Source organism: Martes martes (genome assembly GCF_963455335.1).
Source record: "Martes martes genome assembly, chromosome: 8".
In the NCBI taxonomy this organism is placed as follows: Eukaryota; Metazoa; Chordata; class Mammalia; order Carnivora; family Mustelidae; genus Martes; species Martes martes.
This window is the reverse complement of record NC_137895.1, coordinates 76,557,985-76,578,127: the sequence shown is the minus strand read 5'-3', so window position 1 is coordinate 76,578,127 and position 20,143 is coordinate 76,557,985. Positions and strand designations below refer to the sequence as shown.

General features: G+C 37.1%; 1 protein-coding gene across 1 annotated transcript in view; it reads right to left on the bottom strand.

Moving 5' to 3' along the window:
• LRRK2 (leucine rich repeat kinase 2) overlaps positions 1 to 20,143 on the bottom strand; it is a gene marked incomplete at its 3' end in the record, with an annotated part of 131,436 nt that overhangs the window by 92,239 nt on the left and 19,054 nt on the right. The window contains exons 8-16 of the mRNA XM_080811639.1: positions 19,888 to 20,007; positions 19,290 to 19,429; positions 19,118 to 19,197; positions 17,245 to 17,351; positions 12,500 to 12,629; positions 10,189 to 10,313; positions 5,250 to 5,362; positions 609 to 753; positions 323 to 462 (exon numbers count right to left, since the gene is read on the bottom strand). Of these exons, the coding sequence (XP_080667765.1) occupies positions 323 to 462; positions 609 to 753; positions 5,250 to 5,362; positions 10,189 to 10,313; positions 12,500 to 12,629; positions 17,245 to 17,351; positions 19,118 to 19,197; positions 19,290 to 19,429; positions 19,888 to 20,007 (1,100 nt within the window). The remainder of the gene's footprint in view (positions 1 to 322; positions 463 to 608; positions 754 to 5,249; positions 5,363 to 10,188; positions 10,314 to 12,499; positions 12,630 to 17,244; positions 17,352 to 19,117; positions 19,198 to 19,289; positions 19,430 to 19,887; positions 20,008 to 20,143) is intronic.

Sequence of the window (20,143 nt, the reverse complement as noted above, 5' to 3'; positions counted from 1 at the left end):
GAACAATTATAACTTCTATTATCTAAAATCTAAGCAAATAAAGCTCAGCTGGCTGGAATTTCTTTAGGACATTCTCTGCCCTTTCATGAAAAAGACAAATGGCAAATAAACATACTGATTTTAGAGATTTAATAACGAAACACAAGATATTTAGTGATTCAATCCAATTCTCTTCACCTTCTATAATTAAAATACTACAAAATGATAAATGGTTTTTAATTAACTAGAATATCTCCATTAATGCAAAATGGGAATTGTACCAAATGCTCTGAAAGAGAAATCTTCGTAAAATCCCAAACTCCCTTCAAGACAATGCACATACTTTAATCTGTACTTCGGCCATATCCTTAAATCGTTGTAAACTGGAAACCAGAATTTTTGCCAGCAGATGCCCAGTTCCTATGCATAAATTCTTCTTTGTAATCAAGCATCCTATAAGACTTAACCCCAGACATTGAATCTCTAAAAAATAAATAAATAAATAAAGGGGAAAAAATAAAATTAATTGTCTTAAATCTCAAAACTGAAGAAAAAAATTAAAGACATCCAACCAACAGACAAAGGCCTATAAAAATCTGTCCTAAATCCTGAGTTCAAATTGTACCAACCTTGGTCATCGGGATACATCTGCAACGTGTGAAGCACGGAATCAACAGCACCTTCCAAGGATAATACTTCTAGCGCATCAGGAGAATGTGCTATAGAGGAAATCACTTTCAACCCACATTTCTGAATCCCAGGATTTCCAATGAACTAAAACCAAAAGGACAATTAATATTTGCTACTTAAAATAAGTTCTTAAGGGGCGCCTCCGTGGTTCAATCGTTAAGCTTCTGCCTTCGGCTCAGGTCTTGATCCCAGGGTCCTGGGATCGAGCCCCACATCTGGCTCCCTGCTCAGTGGGAGCCTGCTTCTCCCTCTGCCTGCCCACTATCCCTGCTTGTGCGCGCTCTCTCGCTCTCTCTCTCTCTCTGTCAAATAAATAAATAAATAAAATCTTAAATAAAATAAGTTCTTAATACTTACCTTAGTTAAAGCCAGCTACAGACTGATAAAACATAAACTAGGTAGTCTACATAAAGACTATTTCCCTTGATATTGCCTTGTATTACTAACTACTTTTTAGTTACTATTAAAGATAAGAGCTATCATTTTAATGCTTACTGAGTATCTGTTCTGTTCTAAGTATTTTACGTGCATTTTCTTTTCACAAGAATCTAAATCCATACCAATATCATTCCCATTATAAACTGAGTTTACTGAGGGTTAAAGGGCTTGAGTATTCCTAAAGTCACACAGATTGTACATGGCTGAGATGAGATCAAATTAGGGATGTTCAATCCCACCGCCTACGTACTTAACCATCAAAATACAATGCTGACTCTCACCATGGAAAATTGTAATTGAGAATATGCTCTTTAAGTGTTTTTTGTGCCAAATCTCATTTTCTCCTCCTCAGCAGCCTATGTAATAGGTTCACCAAATTTTAAAGATGCAGGAACAAGAAGAACTCAAGTCACATAGCTAACATGTATGAGGTCTAGGACATGAATATAAATGTCTCCCCTTAAAAGCTCAAGTCAAAAAAAAAGGGGGGTCCAAGAGGTTCATTTCTACCTCTTCCACTTCTTAAAATCAACTCCTCTGGATGATTTGACATTATTTACAGGTATTCTAATAGAGGACACTTCCTTTTTATTTTTTTTTTCCAAACTATCCTACTCATTGACTGAGGAGAAACAGTCAATACACCTTCCAACAATGGACAACCACAATCACACCTTCCCTCTTTCGACGTCTGTGACATGTAGCTAACTCTTATGTGGGACGGGTCAGGTCTGCTTTTCCACAGTGCTTTACAAACTTTTGCCATGCTGTAAATGCCCAGCTTTCCATTCAAAAATTGCAATGTTATCCTTCACAGGACTTCTGCTTTCACAGACACTGGTTCCACAGCAGCTCTACTCCAAATCTCTGACTGACACCACCATGGGGATACCACAGAGTTAAGCTTCAAGTCAAACTCAAGTTCTGTTGTAGCTTCTTCAACTAAAACCAACTACCCTCCAGTCTTTCTCGTTTCCAAGTCAACGAACAGACTTTCATTCTTTTCCAATCTTATCCTCCAATGCCTCTCACCTGTCCTCATTCAGCATTTTTTTTTTTTTTTTTTTTTTTTTTTTTTTTTTGTATAGGGTGTGGGAGGTTTTTTTTGTATAGGGTTCTCATTCCGTGCCTTTCTCCTCCACCTCCTAATTGCTCAGCTTGGACATCCTATCATTTCAACAACACACTCCTATCCTCGCCTCCCTTTGCACTTTTTCCTGTCATTATTGTCATCTTACCAACTCCCTGGGTAGTAATTCGGAGCAAGTTAAATTTAGGTTTAAATTTTGCCTCGTAGTTCCACTTTAAAAAACTAATGGTTCCATTTTAGTTCTACTAAAAATGAATGAAATAACATTTACTCAGAAGTGGCATTTACTCAGAAGGTATTATTCAAGAAATACAAAGAAATTCAAAGTGGTTCAAAGCGAAACTGGAGGGATGGCTCATGTCTGTCTCAACTTCCTCACCTCCCACCGATTCTAATAAAGCAGGGTTGTTATGGGGATGAAATGAGAGGACTCACTGTCCTTGCAATAAACCCCAAGTGATGGCCATAGTTCATGCCTTGGGCTAAACACCCTCCTCAAAGATGAAAAATTCCTAACTGGGAGAGAGAGTGTCCCTTAATTGGCCTCCCCTTCCATCAAGCTACCACTTCTCCTCCATTTCTAAACTTATTAATAGAAACATCTATACCCACTACCTCTATATTCTCATCACCCCTTAATTTCATATAATCAGACTTCTGTCTTAACCAAAGAAAAAAGTCCTTTAACAATTGAATTGCTGTTTTTTCCTCCTTTGATTTCCACAAAATGGCACATCCCTAATTATTCTCAAACTTTAAAACCATTCATTGGACCATCTTCTTTACAATCTCTTCTTTCAATGTCAAACTTTGTCCAAAGTTCTTTTTTTTTTTAAAGATTTTATTAATTTATTTGACAGACAGAGATCACAAGTAGGCAGAGAGGCAGGCAGAGAGAGAGGAAGAAACAGGCTCCCTGTTAAGCAGAGAGCCTGGCGGGGCTTGATCCCAGGACCCTGGGATCATGACCTGAGCTGAAGGCAGAGGCTTTAACCCACTGACCCACCCAGGTGCCCCCAAAGTTCTTTTTTTAAATCCCTTCTAACCATGGATGGGACTTTATACACAAATGCATTTCATGTCACCGTAACAGCAATAGTAACAACCATAACAATAATGCCAAAATCCATGTAGCACTTGCTATGTGCCAGACATTCTTTTAAGCCTTTTATATATATTAACTCATTTAATCCTCCCAATGCTATAATGTAGAAACACTATTATTAGCCCTATGTTATTGATGAAAAAAGTCGAGACACAGAAATCCTTAAGAAGATAACTCAAAACCCAATTTTAAACTCTCTTAAGCTCTAGCTAAGCCCACATTACTCTGCTTGACACCAGTCATCTTAAACTCAGATGTTCAAAGTTAAAAGTTTATTATCTGGACGGCTCAGTCGGTTAAGCTTCTGCCTTCAGCTCTGGTCATGATCCCAGAATCCTGGGATCATTGGAGACCCACATCAGGTTCCCTGCTCAGTGGGGAGCCTGTTTCTCCCACCACTTATGTGCTCTCTCTTTCTTTCTGACATATAGAAGGAATAGAAGGAAGGAAGGAAGGGAGGGAGAGAAAGGAACGGAGGACCCCTGAAAGTCACTGTTTAGTGAGATGCTGTGTCATTATTCAGTTGTTGTAATGAGGTGGGTGGGAAAAGGGAGGAGGCAGCAGATTTCTCAACAATTTCTGGGACTAATTAGCAAAAAGAAAGTAAGACCTGAGAGCTGAGTGATTTCTCAGCATCATGGTGTTTACAGGTAGAGCTGGGTCTCTAGACTCCTGACTCCTTCCACTCTATCACACTCCTATTCAATAACTTTGGAAAAGATGGGCTATCCAGAATCACAGTTATCTATAAGGCTGTTCTGGTACCTCTTGCTTCTCACCAACACATACCATGAATAAAATTAACTGCTCCCTCCTCTACATTCCTAGAATACTGTCCATAAAGCTAACATACCTCTTGAGTCCCAATGCAGAATAAGTGGTTTATGCATAGCCATTTTCCCCTGCCCCGAATGAGAGCCCAGATAGAAGGATACAAAACATGTTCGTTTTTGTCTTCCAAATGCCCAACACAGTTCCTTCCACCTACTGATTTTCATCAAATATTTCTGGAATTGAATTCAACCCATTATATTGCTATATTCAAGAATCATATTAAGATTTAAGTACAAATGACTAAAATATATCATAGACAATTACATTATAAAATTCAGTTTAAATTGAATTTTTAAAGGAGATCTCTCTGCAGGCTATTCTAACTAATTTATGACATTTTTCAAAGTACAATGAATCATAAGAAATCATTTCCATTAACTACTTTGACTGCTCTCTTCCTTCCATGAAAACATTAACTCTAATCATTCTTTACATCTTTACTCTTACATCTTTCATAAAGACCAATTCATCTCACAAAAAACTTCTAAACCTTCTTCATTTCATCAATACCTACTGCATTCCACAATATAAATTTAATTCCCCTCTTTTTTCACACTTAGCATGAATGTTGATTATAGTCATTATATTATTGCAAATGTATAGATATGTAAACAACAAAAAATGGGAAGAAACCATGCACACTGAACCATTTCAGAGTTTATCTCTAAAGAAAGTAATGAAAGTAAGCCCACATAATCAAAGACGACCTCAACACTGTGCCATGTGTGTCTTCATGGACTGAACCTTCTACGCCTGAAAAGAAAGATAAGCAGCCAAAAGAAAGAAAATAGCAGCCATAGTTCCTATCAGTCTTAGCTGAACATCTAGCTCTTTAGTTCTTTTTCTGATTGAGTAGACTGGAGTGGATTTATGTTACTAGTCATCTAAAGAACCTGTCCAAGTCTGTAGTCGAGAGGACACTTCCCTTAATGGAATGAAACGTCTCTTCACCCCCTACATCCCTACTGGCATCTTACATTTCCACCCACATAAAACTTCCTCCTATCATAGTAAACAGAAGGTGGAAAACTTCAGTGAAAACAGCCCTTCCACAACCCCATATTTCATATTCTAGTTAATGGTACAAAGGCAGAAAACCTACATTGTACATACCTTGTTCAAAGCTGCTAGGACTAGTTTATGAATATCATTCTTGAAACACTGTTTTTTAACCATATTTAGCTTATGTTGATATTCAGTATCTTCTCTGGATTCTTCTGACATCCCTAAATAAATAAATGAATAAATAAATAAATAAATTCTCATAAAGATTAAAGCTGAGCAGATTGTCACTTCGTAGAAATGATCATAATTAACCTAACAATACATACCCATGTTGTACTTCTTTCTAATGCATAGTTCCTTATCAAAGAAACAACCCTTATCTTTAAGAAATTTATAAAAATAACTTATCATTGAATATAAAATAAATACAGTGTGCGTGGATGTTTACTGAATTTTGGGATAATTGGGTGATGGGCATTAAGGAGGGCACTTGATGTAATGAGCACTATACTGGCAACTGATGAATCACTAAATGTTACCTCTGAAACCAATAAAAAATATTTTTTATTAAATAAAGAAGAAAATTAAGCAAATAAATAAGTAGCAAGAAGTTACTATGTGGAGAAATTTTTCAATTTCTTTTTTGCAAACAATATCTTTTTTGTATGAATAAGCTGTACTCATCAGACATTGAAAGATTTTTATGCAACAATGGACCACTTGAGAGAAGCTCAGTTATTTGGACTGCAACAGAAAAAGGTCAGATGTGAAATGCAGACATAAAAGAACAGCTGGACCAACAGCAAAAAGAAAAAAGATTTTAGTTTCAGCATTATGATGGTAAGGAGCATGTAGTTTTGTTAAAAGTGCTCTAAGGCTATATAGTAGTATGAAGTTACTTAAAGGAAACATATTCCTTATTAAGCTACATGGTAACAAAACTACTCTAAAACTTGAAAAGACAGGAAGTCAAAAAATATTGGTTATATAATAGAGTATATAATACAATTATTATGAATGAATGATGTCTCCAAAACGTGACTATAGAAATAGTGATTAATAAACAATTCTTAAATCTTTCATTTTAATAATTTGTACTAACATGAACTATAAACTGGTTCCATATATAGGTTTCCATTTACCTAACAAAAAAAACTTGAAGGCTACCTACATGCTGGAGGTGTTGCTACACGGTTGGGAATTCCACAATGAATAACAAAGGCTGGATGGATCTCCACCCTCCTGAAGCTTTCAGTCTTTATTGTAAAATGTATTCAAACAGGCTCAGACATTCACTACAGCTGTATGACCTTGGGCAAGTCCCTTAAACTCTCTGTGTCTCATTTTCAGTAACCGAGCCCATGTTAATTTCTGAAACTGCCCATTACATCTCCCAAGCAGACGTAACCACTAAGAGCAGGCGTGCTGAGTAGTAAGTAAAAACTTCATCACGTGGAATGAGTCTCAATAAACATCCTTCTTACATTAAGACCAAATGAACATTACCATAAATTTCATCTCTGGTCTTTGCCATAGCACTTGGGTTTCTAATGTCCATAGCAAATATAATTTCCTTTCCACGTGATAATCCTTTAAACTGTATGTACTGAAAACTTTTTGAAGGCACAACCCAGAGCCTAATCATCTCCAGATCACCAAGAGTCTCAAGCATAGTGCTTTAGATGTAACAGCTGTTCAATACATGCTTGTTGCACAAACGTATATTTAAAAGTGCCTACTCGAGTCGGGCTGCATAGGTTGAATCTGGCTCAATTATATGAGTTGTCACCTTAAAATCTCTCCATCTCAATGCCTCAGTTTCATCATCTGTAAAATGGCACCCACACACAAAGCAGTATCTGCCTTATGGGTTGCTGTGAGAATTTTAAAAGTTTATATACATAAAGCACTTTGAATAATGACTGACACATTTTAATTCCTCCAAGTTGTTAAATTTTATTGTTATTAACTACAAATGAATGGGCTATATTATAATTTTCATATCATCCTAAATCATCTCCAGATTAAACAAATTCAGTTTTTCTAATTGTTTTCCTGGATGTGGTTTTACACTCACAATTACCTTCGTCTACACACTTCCCAATTTGTACAAGTTCCTTCTTAAATAATTTTACGTTGTATGTGCTATGGCGAGTGTTATGAAGTGTGTAAGCCTGACAATTCACAGACCCGTACCCCTGGGGTTAATAATACATTATATGTTAATAAACAATAAAAAATTTTTTTAAAAAATTTACATTATTTCCTCTAGAACTAATAAAAGTCAGAAAATACAGTGAAATCATATTTTATTAAAATAACTGTACATTTATTGTTATTTTACTAAAGCCACAGAGTCCATTACTCCAGCAACTTATTGTTATAAAAAAGAGAAGCTGAAAAGTACTAGATTGAAAGAAACTTAAGAGACATAACACCATATGCCATATGTGAACCTAAATTGGATACTGAATTATATAACTTTGTTATAATATGTACCCTTGTTACAATTAAGAATATCTGAATATGATCTAGTTAATAAATGAATTTAGATATTATAAGCACCTACCTCACCCTACCATGTTCAAACCAGAATCATAATCAACCTCAAAACTACTGGGGTACTGATACTATAATTACTCATTACAGAATGGTAAGATTTAGTATGGTACAGTATAGGATAGCATGGTGTGGTATGGTAATACAGTATGGTAGCATAGAATAAAGTAGATGATTAATAATAAAAAAAAGTATTTATATACTGATATGTTTCTAAATGAATCAATTGATATGTATTTCCATACAAGAAATATAATCCTAAAGTTATAAAATTGTTTTCAAGGTTACTTGTTTAATATATCTAAGCACTATTATAAAAAACATCATTTATCATTTAAATACATCATTTCAAATATCCAAAGATTACTGACTATCAGTATTACTTCAGGGTCAATCTAAGAGCAGTAAAAGAAAAGAAATACTACATTCAAAATTTGCTTTTGAACTGAGAGAGTATTATTTTATTAATTAACAGATTTGGTTCTGAATGTCTTATGCTTATCTTAAGAACTCGAATCCACCCTCAAAAGATTAAGGCTGACACCTTTAAGGATAATCAAAATGGTTCTACTTTGTTTTGTTTTTTAGAATCTACAAAGTTCAAAAAAAACTTCTAATATCATTTTCAAGCAAAATTATATCTGTTAAATTATACCTTAAAAGTTGCCAGACAACTATGAATAGCACATCATGATTCAATTCAAAATATATTAATCGAATAGCTATTTTAGTTCAACATACCAGGGGATTTAAAAAAACAAAAAGATGACTGAAGAAAGCCCTCTCCTTGAAAAAAATGTATATTCTTGTACTGAGTCTTAAAAACATAAAATACCAATATGATTACAGACAGTGGCAGATTTAGGAAGATTTCACTTAAAAAGGAGACGCGCGTGCGCGCGCACACACACACACACAAACTGGGTTTTAAAAGAATTAGGAATTTTACCCAACAACAAGTAATCCCCTCCTTGATTCTCAGTAAGCAGAAAGTCCTGTCAAATCTGTCTCCTCCCCATCTCTCAGATCCACCCTTCCCTCTGTTTCCATTGCTGGGCCCCCACCATGTCTCATCTGAGTATTATGGCCTCCAACACGCTCTCTCTGGAGGAAGCTTCCGCCCTGACAGTCGTCCTCCACAGCACAGCATTATTGTCATAAATTGCAGATTTGTCCATGACACTACAGTTTTTATAAATACCTTTAATAAATTTGAATTGAGGAGTGCCTGGGTGGCTCAGTGGGTTAAACCTCTACCTTTGGCTCAGGTCATGATCTCAGGGTCCTGGGATGGAGCCCCGCATCGGGCTCTCTGCTCAGCAGGAAGCCTGCTTCTCCCTCTCTCTGCCTGCCTCTCTGCCTACTTGTGATCTCTCTCTATATATATCTCTGTCAAATAAATAAAAAAAATCTTAAAAAAAAAGAATCACTGTTAAGAATCACATGTGGTACTGGTCATTAAATAAATACATAAATACATAAATACATAAATTTGAATTAACTTCTGTTAAAAAAGCACACACTGCTCAGTGTTATGTTCAAGCCCTTGACTTCACGCCTCTGCCAGTCATTCCACATTCATCCTCTGACACCGATCTCCCCATACACCACGCTTCACTCACCCCAGACCACATGCTCGCTCTCCTTCTGCCTGTAATATCCTGCCCAGCCCTTCCACCAGGCCAGTTTCATACACCCATCAACTTCAAATATCTCAATCCTGACTTCCTCCTTTGAATAAATTACTTGGGCCTCCACCACTATTCTCAGAGCCTTTTATGTAAACCTATGGCTGTAACAGCTCCACTCATACTGTCTAGACATTATGCATTTGCATATCTGTCTGCCTTGAAGCTCCTTTAATAGTATAATATGCCTTTTTCATCATTGTCATAACTGTGCAGCCATCACAATGTTTAGAACATAAGAGGTACTTAATAAATATATGTTGAATGAATGGGGGAGCGGGTGTTTCAAATGGGATTTGGAGGACAAACAAGGTCACAGGAGAGGTAAGTAGGACGTAAACAGGAATGGATAGAAGCTGCTGAGGTTAATGAGTAAAAGCCACGCGGTGCTATTTGAGAAAGATTAATTCAACCACAGAGTAAAGAGGGACTGAAAAGAGCAAAAGAGAAAGTGTGAATATTAGTTAGCTATTTTTATAGTTCAGACAAGAAAAAAACAACTTGGATGGCAGCAGAAATAGAAACGTATAATCAGAATGGACACTCTCCTTAGAGGTAACAACCCATGATTTATTTTGTAATGATTTCTTGCGTAAATAAGTTATCAAATTTTCTTGTAAGTTAATCTGACTCTTCCACACATCTTTTCACTCGCTATTTAATTTTGGATTTAGTGAGAAGATTTGCAGTTGGTTGGGAGAAACTGGTCCTTTAATTTTTGCATAGAAAGTAGATAAGTCATAAAAAGTCAGAAAATCCATTAAAATTGCCATCTCTTTCCTATCTATTATGTAACTTACCTGGAACTATAAAATGTAAAACAGCTCTGAGTGCCTCCAGCTGCACTGATAAGGATGTCTCATGACTTTTCATAACTGTTATTATCTTGGGGGCCACTGCTGCCATTGTATCCAGGGTCGTGTTGCTGGAGATAGAACATTGAAGTGTTATTAGAAGTACAACCTGATTCCATTGTACAAACACCAAGTTGAGACAAGCACAGGAAAACAGAACCATTCTATTTTATCAGAAAAAAAGCTGTATGAAAATGCATTTGAATTCAGTAACATGAGCACAGATATTTTAATTATTATTTAATGAAACTCTGGCCTCAAGAAGTGGAATTCATAGCAATGGAATTCATAGCAAAGTGGGAATTCTTTTATTTAGTTTCACAAAACACAACTTCCTCCCAAGCTACACACAGGTCACCGGCAACACCCCAGAAAAGTAGGTGTTATCATCTGAAAAGTAGGCATTTTCCATGAAGAGTTTAGGTTGACGGAGGTTACATTATCAAGGTCCTATCACTAGAAGGTCAGAGCCAGGACTGGAACGCCAACTTGACTGAGCCCCAAGGTCAGGGCGCTTTACCGCATACCAACCTGCCTCTCCCAAATTACCGCCACCGGGCTTCCTATTCGGTATTTTTAATTAGTTTTATTTGCATTGAAGTCAGTCTCTCTAAGGTGTTATAGCTACTCCTTCTTCGCCATATGAAGAAATGCCACTTGACTAGACTTTAGTGGATACTACAAACTTTAAAAGAGGTAGGCCTTGCTTTACACAGTGCCCCGTTGACTGAAACCCGTGCCTATCAGAACCTTGCCCTCCCGTCACGTGGTTCTGTGGTCCCTGTAATACAGTTCTCCCGTTCACAAGTAAGCCCCAGTTTAAACATGTGCCCTCCTTATGGCTTCTCTTGTTAGGTCACTTCACCCCAACCACTCCCCCCCAAATCCCTGTGCCCCTCACACGTCCCCACTGTGGCCTCTCACACAGTATTGTAACTATCTGCTTACATGTTGGTCTCCCCCACTAGACGTTGAGTTCTTTAGTCACAGGCACGTGGTCCTAGTTAACTTGAATCCCTAGGACTAAAACTTCACCAATTTTACACAGGAGGAAAAAGCCGGGAGCATGGATCGCCCACAGTCTACAGGATCTTAAACTGTTGAATATTCCACTTTGTTTTGGTCTCAGTCATAAAGGTTCACACACTCCCAGGACCATGAAAATCACCACTGGAGATAAACTTTGTACTCCAATATTCAAGGACAACATTTAAATAAAACAAATATGACTCAAAGATATGAAATATATTAACATAAATAGGTTAGCCAGACTGATGTTAAAAATATAACCCTATTCCTTTAAAAGCCTATAAATTCACTATAGTTGACATTGCTATATGCATTTCATTTATTCATACTTAATAACAGTAATAATGATAATAGCTGTGATTTACTGAGTGCTTAAAATGTACAGGCATTATCCTAACTTTGTAAAAATTAACTGATTTAATACTTACATTTTAAATTTATAATTTATGAGGTTATTATTATCATCTCTCTTTACCAATGAGTAACCTGATGTTTACAGATCAAATAGTTAGCTAAAATTAGTGGGAAAGCCAGGACACAAAATAACTTTTTACTGTAACATCTGTGCCATTTATTTTTTCTTTTGAAAATTCTGAATTTACTCAGACTACACCAAAGTTACTTCACATTCTTAGGCCTAATAAAATGCAGAAAGGCCCCGAGCATTCCTTCAGCAAGCACCTTCTATACGCAATTCAGTTTTCATCTTTTTAAATGGGTTTTGTGTGGGTTGTTTTTTTTTTTAAGCCAGTAGTTCTGTCCTCCCCTCCACTCACCCCTCCACTCCACTCCCAACCCCACCCGGTCATCCACCCCCAGAGCAGGAAGAGAAGACAAAGTTAATGCAAATGAAAGAATAATAATAAACATTAGCTGAAAAAAGCAACAATTAGAAGCCACATTCTGATTTTATCTCATATACCTTTCATATATAATAATTTGAAAAACTTTTTAAGGTCACATGCTGTGTAACTGCCATTTTTTGAAACGTTGTCAACACCAAGCAGAGTACAAAAGCCGACCTTCAACATGTTTCTACCACCTCTATCATCCCTTTCCATAGATAAAGTAACTCTGTAGTATCAGTGAGATGAGATTATGTTCCACAATGTTTCAATCTGCAGCTGTCTTTTCTTTTTCTTCTAATTCTTAGAAATATGTTTGAAATATTGATATTCTACCTGGTCCGAGAGTATCTATTTGGCGTAAGTGCATGAATCTGTATTACCTTCCTTCAAAGAGATGATTTAGCATCTTACAGCCACTTTCAGCAACTTCTGGAGAATGTATATGCCTCTGCATTAACTCCAGTACATTGAGGTATATTCCTTTGGACAACAGGATCTTTCTGAAATTAACTATAAAATTTTTCAATGTTACTCATAGAAATGAAAGCACATTTTCATAATTTTGCAGTAAGACACAGAATGTTAAGATAATCCAAATGCATAGGAAAGCATATACAAGTACACATGGAATTTATATTTCACTGTAACTTAAAGATCATTAATGTTTCTCTCTCTAAAATATGCAACATGTCAATTCTTTCACATTTATTAACCATTTAAGTTGAGGTTTTAATTTTACAGCTTTTTTCATACAGAATGAGCAGACTGGTACTAATGTAATCCCATCCACGTGAAAGAAGTGTTTCTGCAGAAAAAAAAATGTTTTAAAAAAATGCTCTCCAAAATAAGAATGAAAGTTAAAATTGATCCTAATATTTATAACAGCTTCACAGAATAAGTGCACTTACATAGAGCTAAGATTTGCTAGGTATCCCAGACACTAGTAAGCTGGGAATCAGTTACAGGTGCATGTAGATGCATGCATCTCTCAGCTCCTGGGGGACAGGGGGAGTGGAGCAGGACAAGGGCTGGGACCATGCTGGGCTGCCTTCAGCCTTGAGCTACCTTCTCCATTTATCTCAGTGGACTGTACAAACATTATTCTTTCTGTGTATGCCATCATGTGCAAAGGGATGGAAAGCACTTATAGAGAGAATAATTACATAATTTCACAAAGAAATGCCAAAGATTAAGAAATACAGATATGGGGGTGCCTGAGTGGCTCAGTCAGTTACGCATCTGCCTTTGGCTCAGGTCATGATCCCGGGGTCCTGGGATCGAACCCGGAGTTAGGCTCCCTGCTCAAGCAGACTGAGGGAGTCTGCTTCTCCCTCTCCTTCTCCTTCTGCCCCTCCCCCTGCTCATGCTCTCTCTCCCTCTCTCTCTCTCAAATAAATAAAGAAAATCTTTAAAAAAAAAAAAGAAATACAGATATGCTTTACAACTAACTTATACTATATGTGGGAAAGTAACTACATCCCAACAATGATTACAGAATAATTTTTTTCTTTGTAATAGATTTCTTTCACTAAATGCAAATTCATTATCTTGAAGTTTCCATATAAATATCAGTTGTCTTGAAGACTCTATATAAATGCTAATTCCAACACTACACACTGTAATTTAACACTCTGAAAGTGGCAGGAAATGAAACTTACAGAGTGTTAACTTAAGTACCACAGAGGGTCCCAACTTCAGGTGGGCCAATTTATGATTTTTCAGCCTTGTGATGGTGTGAAAATGATACACATACAGTAGAAACCATACTTCAAATTTTGAATTTTGATCTTTGTCTGGACTAACAATGTGTGGTATCACACTCTTTCTCAATGTTGGGCGGTGGCAGCGAGCCACAAAATTACGAGTGAATAAACAATACACGTAACGAATACTCTCTACCTCTCATTCTGTTTTTCACCTTCAGTACAATATTCAAAAAATCAGATGAGATAGTCAACACCTTATTATAAAATAGGCTTTGTGTTAGATGATTTTGACCAACTCTAGATTAATGTAAGTCTTCTGAGCACATTTCAGTTCAGGTAGGCTAAATTGTGATATTCAGTAGTTTAGGTGTATTAAATGCAGTTTCAACTGCCAATATTTTCAACCTACAAATGAGTTTATCAGACATAACCCCATCCTAAGTTAAGAAAGAGCTGTATTTTGTGGAGGGTTTTAAAGATTATTTATTTACTTGCGAGACAGAGAATGAGAGAGAGAGAGAGAGGAGGGTCAGAGGGAGAAGCAGACTCCCTGCTGAGCGGGTAGCCCAATCCAGGACTCGATCCCAGGACTCCAAGATCGTGACCTGAGCCGAAGGCTGTCACTTAACCAACTGAGACACCCAGGCATTCCCAAAAGAGTTGCATTTTGAGAATGGGTTACCAACCTCAAATTGGGAAAGGAAGAAATGGTAGAAAGTAGGGAAAACTCAGGAATAAGTGGAACCGATGTACACATTCTAAAATACTGCCCGAATCTGAGAAACTCATACCTTTTAAAGACACCCAGAATATCACACATTAAAATATGATAAGTTGGTTATTTTGCTTGGTCATGTCGGAAGTTTTAACATCCCCTGCTAAAGTGGCTAAATTCTAACCAAGGGAATCCTTTAAAAGACAGAGGTCGGAGGTCCCTCTGGACTGGCAGTTCTCAAACTGCTGAAAGCATCAGTGCCCCCCGGACAGCCTGTTGAAAAGCAGAATGCTGGGTCCCAAACCCAGAGTTTGTGGTTCAGCAGGTCTGAATGGGTCCTAGAATTCCCATTTTTAACAAGCTCCCTGGAGATGTTAAGGTTCCAGGGACCACACTTTAAGAACCACTGTCCTGGACATTAACCTAACTTTTGGCTTAAAAATTGAACTTAAAAACTGAGAATAGAAATTTCATCAAACACTGGACCTGGAAGAAATTACATCATGGAGTCACTTCACAGTTTACAGAACACTTTAGACATCTTATCTCATTTACCATAGATCTACACAATACTCCTGACCTCTTCCACTCCATTTTAGCATCAGTTACCTGCCTTAAAGAGCTAATAATAACATGAAACTTCCTCTGGCTATTTGGTCAATATTCACCTTCTTTCCTGGTTGCCTTGTCACCATTTTATCTCCTCTGACCCTTAGCACATATTCTTCTCCTTTGCTTCATTTTTCTTCATAGCTACCTCACATATCATATATTTTATTTAGCCTTATTATCTGTCTTTCCCACTAGAGTTTAAGCTCCCTAAGCCTGGGAATATTGTATTTAACTGATATATCCCAAAGGCCTAGATCATTGTCTGGCTGCAGCTGCATTAATTAATTGATTAAATGAGGAAATCGTCACACAAGATGTTCAAGCTTTGGCCTGGGTAACACCATAGCAGAAACCAGTTCTTCTGCCTGCCAGTCCAGTCATTTTTCTAGAAAACCACAGCCAGCCCTACATATCCAATGTTCCCAAGCGTCTTTCAATGAGAAGTTGCCTACAGAGGGTGGTGACAGAGCTGCTCAGTTCTTAATATTCTCCTAAGGCAGAACTCCAAGAACAATACAAGGGACCTGCGTACAGTTTAACCAGCAAGTGGCCAAGAACAAAAAGGTAGAACCAGGAAGAGCAGGATTCTGGATAGTCAACATGGTTGACTCCAAACGTAACTAATCCTCGGATACTAGTTATTTTGTTGGCATGTCAAAGATTTCCTCGGGGTGAAAAACTGCAGCACCAACACAGTATGTGTACATGGTCAAGGTTACTCTCCTCTGCTAGATGTGCCCTAGATGGGCCACACAAAAGCATCCAAGTCTGGTCTTCTGTTCAGGAATGAGATCCTATTCAGGCCTCTGCACAGTAGGTGGGAGATTTAAGGACAGCAATTCCCTTTTCTACCACTCCTACTCTGACTCATCATCCCAGAGGGCAACCCCTGTCTGTCTGTAAGGGCTCTTGCCTGCTCAAGTTTTTTATTAAAGTGCCATCTGAGAGGTGGAGTGAGAAAGGAGGAAGAGGAAGAAGAAATTATTTTCCTCTTGATTTGACTTAAATAACAGCAGAAACATGCATGGAGTGGTTTCTGGATTCCTTTCACTCTATGCAGGTTCTCTACTAACAGGTGGTGTTAGCATCGGTCTCTGTTTCCAGCTTTGCATGTTTTTCTCTATTTTGCTCGCTCCAAAAATATCCTGCAAGAGCTGCCAAGTCCCAATGCCTTTCTGATGAGTTTTCTCCCAGGATTTTCTGGCAGTATTTCCTGTTCTTGGGGGCCTGAAATCTCAACAGCCAGGGCCTCAATTTTAAAACTCAGAGTCTTTCCAAAGGTATAATAGCCATTTTTGTCTCCTTAACAATGGAAAACTAGAAGACTTACATATAAAGGACAATTTTGCTAGATTTTAGAATGGTGAAAATCTCTCCACCCATTGCATTATCTAGAAAGTGTTCCTTAAAAAAATAACAGATGGGCGCCTGGGTGGCTCAGTGGGTTAAAGCCTCTGCCTTCAGCTCAGGTCATGATCCCAGGCTCCTGGGATGGAGTCCTGCATCGGGCTCTCTGCTCAGCAGGGAGCCTGCTTCTCTATCTCTCTCTGCCTGCCTCTCTGCCTACTTGTGATCTCCGTCTGTCTAATAAATAAATAAAATCTTAAAAAAAAATAACAGAAACAGTATATTTAAGAAAATGGGGAAAAGTGGCCATTTGGTACCAAAGAAATTTTTAAAAAAAATCCCACTCAACACAAGGTAAAAGTCCATCAATGAGAAACTGTTTCATGAAATAGTAGCTAGGTGCACACTGGGAAATTACACTGTCATTAAAAATGGTATGAAATTTTACATTTGTCAGCACAAAAAAAGAAAACATGTAAAATCTGCTTATAAAATTATTAGTATTATCCCATTTCTGCAAAAAATAGAAAATATATAGTATATGCCACAGATGAGTACACACATAGAAATTCAGGGAAAAAAATCAAAATGTTTATTTCCTTCTTTATCCTTTTACCTATTTATAAATAGCTCTATATATCAGATACATATATCTACATATTTGAATTTTTATAATGTACTGCCTTTGTAATTTAAAAAAATACAAAATGTGTTTCCTCATATTAAAAAATGGTGCACCCCTTACCGTTTTGTTCTAACAGAGTCGACAATGCATTTGCAGATGCCTGGAAGACTTCTTTTGATGAAGAATGCATCAGCATGGAAAGCATCACTTCCCTATGAGCTGGGAACCTTTCACAAATTCAATCACAATATTAATGGTAATCTTTTTAATAATTAGTTCAAAATTCATGTATTGTTGTCTAGTCTAACAACAAACAAAGGCATATAAACAACATTTGAATCTACCTCCACTTATAAGAGTGAATTATAATTAAACAGTTTTATATTTAAAAGATAGTTCAAGGGGCACCTGGGTGACCCAGTGGGTTAAGCCTCTGCCTTCAGCTCAGGTCATGATCTCAGGGTCCTGGGATCGAGCCCCGCATCGGGCTCTCTGCTCAGCAGGAAGCCTGCTTCCCCCTCTCTCTCTGCCTGTTGCTCTGCCTACTTGTGATCTCTCACTTTCTGTCAAATACATAAATAAAATCTTGAAAAAAAAAGTTCAAATCAACTAAATACTAATAAATCAGTATTTCTCTCTCTCTTCAAAACTGATAAGCGGTAGTGGGGGAAGGCTCAGCCAGTATATAAAGAAGTATTAAGAGTAAAAAAAAGAAAGTGAGAAAAAGAAGATAATAGAAATAAGAAAAGAAAAAGGAAAATCACAAAGAAGCATCAGGAGTTTTAAAAGTGCAGAGCATAATATATTTTCTTTTAATAAGGTATTTGTTTTAAAGTTCTCCTATGGATATTGAGGAATCAGTGTACTGTGAGCTGAAATTTATAAATGGCACCATGAACCTAACCTCTTAAAAAGATTGCTCAAAGTGGATTAGGATGCTGGTTTAACATACAGCTTTCAAAAGAATTACTGTTTCCTTCCAAAATGGAGATATATAATTAAATAGCATCTGTGTTATTAATTCTCTCCACGTTGGCAATGGGTCACGATACAAACAGATTTTCAGGATTTGAGATGTAGCCTATTACTCTTTAAGTTTCCAAGATAAGTCATTCAAAAGTCATTAAAAGCAAGAGCATACCCAGGGCAAACATAAGCATTTCCATAAAGCAGAAAGGTTCACGGCCATGAAATAACCCTGATATACACAAAACTCCTGTGTACAGTTGGTATCTTTGAGGAAGAAGGCTGGTCTTATGAGGCTTGAATTACAACTCCTTTAGAAAACCTCCTTGATGGGGCGCCTGGGTGGCTCAGTGGGTTAAAGCCTCTGCCTTCAGCTCGGGTCATGATCCCAGGGTCCTGGGATCGAGCCCCGCGTCGGGCTCTCTGCTCGGCGGGGAGCCTGCTTCCCTTCCTCTCTCTGTGTCTGCCTCTCTGCCTACTTGTGATCTCTCTGTCAAATAAATAAATAAAAATCTAAAAAAATAAAAAAAAGAAAAAAGAAAAAGAAAACCTCCTTGAGAGCTGACACTTACAAATCTCCCTCTCAAGAGAAGACAGGGCAAGGTGAACAATGCAACATCAAGTGAGGAATCACTAAGGAGGCCTCTGACCACATTTCATTCCCAATATTGACAACCTGCTAGCTAGTCACTGCAACAGAAAAGGTCACAGATGGCTCTGCCATCTCTGTCACCTGACGTTAATTAACAAAGCATTTTTAAATGATCAGCTAGAAAACTGATAGATTCTTTTCTCAGTGATTCCTAACTTCCGAATGACTCTTGATTCCAAATCATTAGATAGTAACTCTCCAACTCATCAGGGATCAAAATATTGTATACACACTACTATTTTGTGTCAGCACTTGAAACATATAGGCCTATATAAAAAATATTTCTAACAATAAAAGTGGCAGTTACAGTATTTTATATGGATCAATTAAAAATGTAACTAAAATTTTCTATCATATAAAATCAAAACTACTGACTGGCCATCTTCATCTCCAATCTTCTCATGTAAACTGCTTTGGTACATAAGGAGATTGTTAAGGGCCCAGCATGCAGCCTCCTGGATCAGGGGAGAAAAAAGAAACCTGTCAAAACATATATGATTGCACAAGCATAATTTTAGTAACTATAATATTTATGAAGGAGTCCAACCTGCACATGCTTGTTCTTTCTATGCCATGTCAATGCTTTGTAACAGGCTTCCAACCAGAACAATTTATCCTCTTCCTCATCATCATTCTCCTGATTCTCATTCTTTTCCTCTAAGTCTTGATTTAAGAAAATGGTCTCAGCTTGAAAAAAATATCAATATATGACTGACTTACAGTTTGAATGACCAATGTGAAGTCTGTATTTTGAAACATTATGACCAAAGGGAGGTATTCCTTAGTTGTGGCCTTAGTTCATTATAAAGACTTTTTAAATATATTACACACCTCGGAACACTGCTATTCCATCAAATGAGGAACAGAGTACCAAACAAATCTAATAGACTAAAGGAAGATTAATTGGGATTAGCTGCCCAATAACAAAGCATTTACTCATCTACAAAGTGGGAAGGGTATACTTATCACAACTGTTAATTCCCTTGAAAGTATCTTCTATTAGAAAATAAATTACATTAGGACAGAAAAGCCATTTAACGATTCCTTCTCCAGATATGATTTTGTTATAATGATGCCTTGTTACAATGTTCACAATCAAGATCAAATGCAGCTGTGAGAATTTCCTTTTGAGTATAGTTACTTACTGAGGAGCGCTAAACAGCTGAGTGCTGCAATCTGTAACGTGGCGTTCTCTGAATATCGCCGCACGGCTTTCACCACAAACTCATGTACCTCATTTAATACCAGAATATTAAAAAAATTACCTAAAAGGTAAGTGAGAGATTAGCTGAATTCTCATCCGTGGAACTTAAATTACCTTGAATTATACAACAGCACTTAGATCAATAAATATGAAGTGTGAATATTTTTAATAGCATTAGATATATATTAATTTAATTA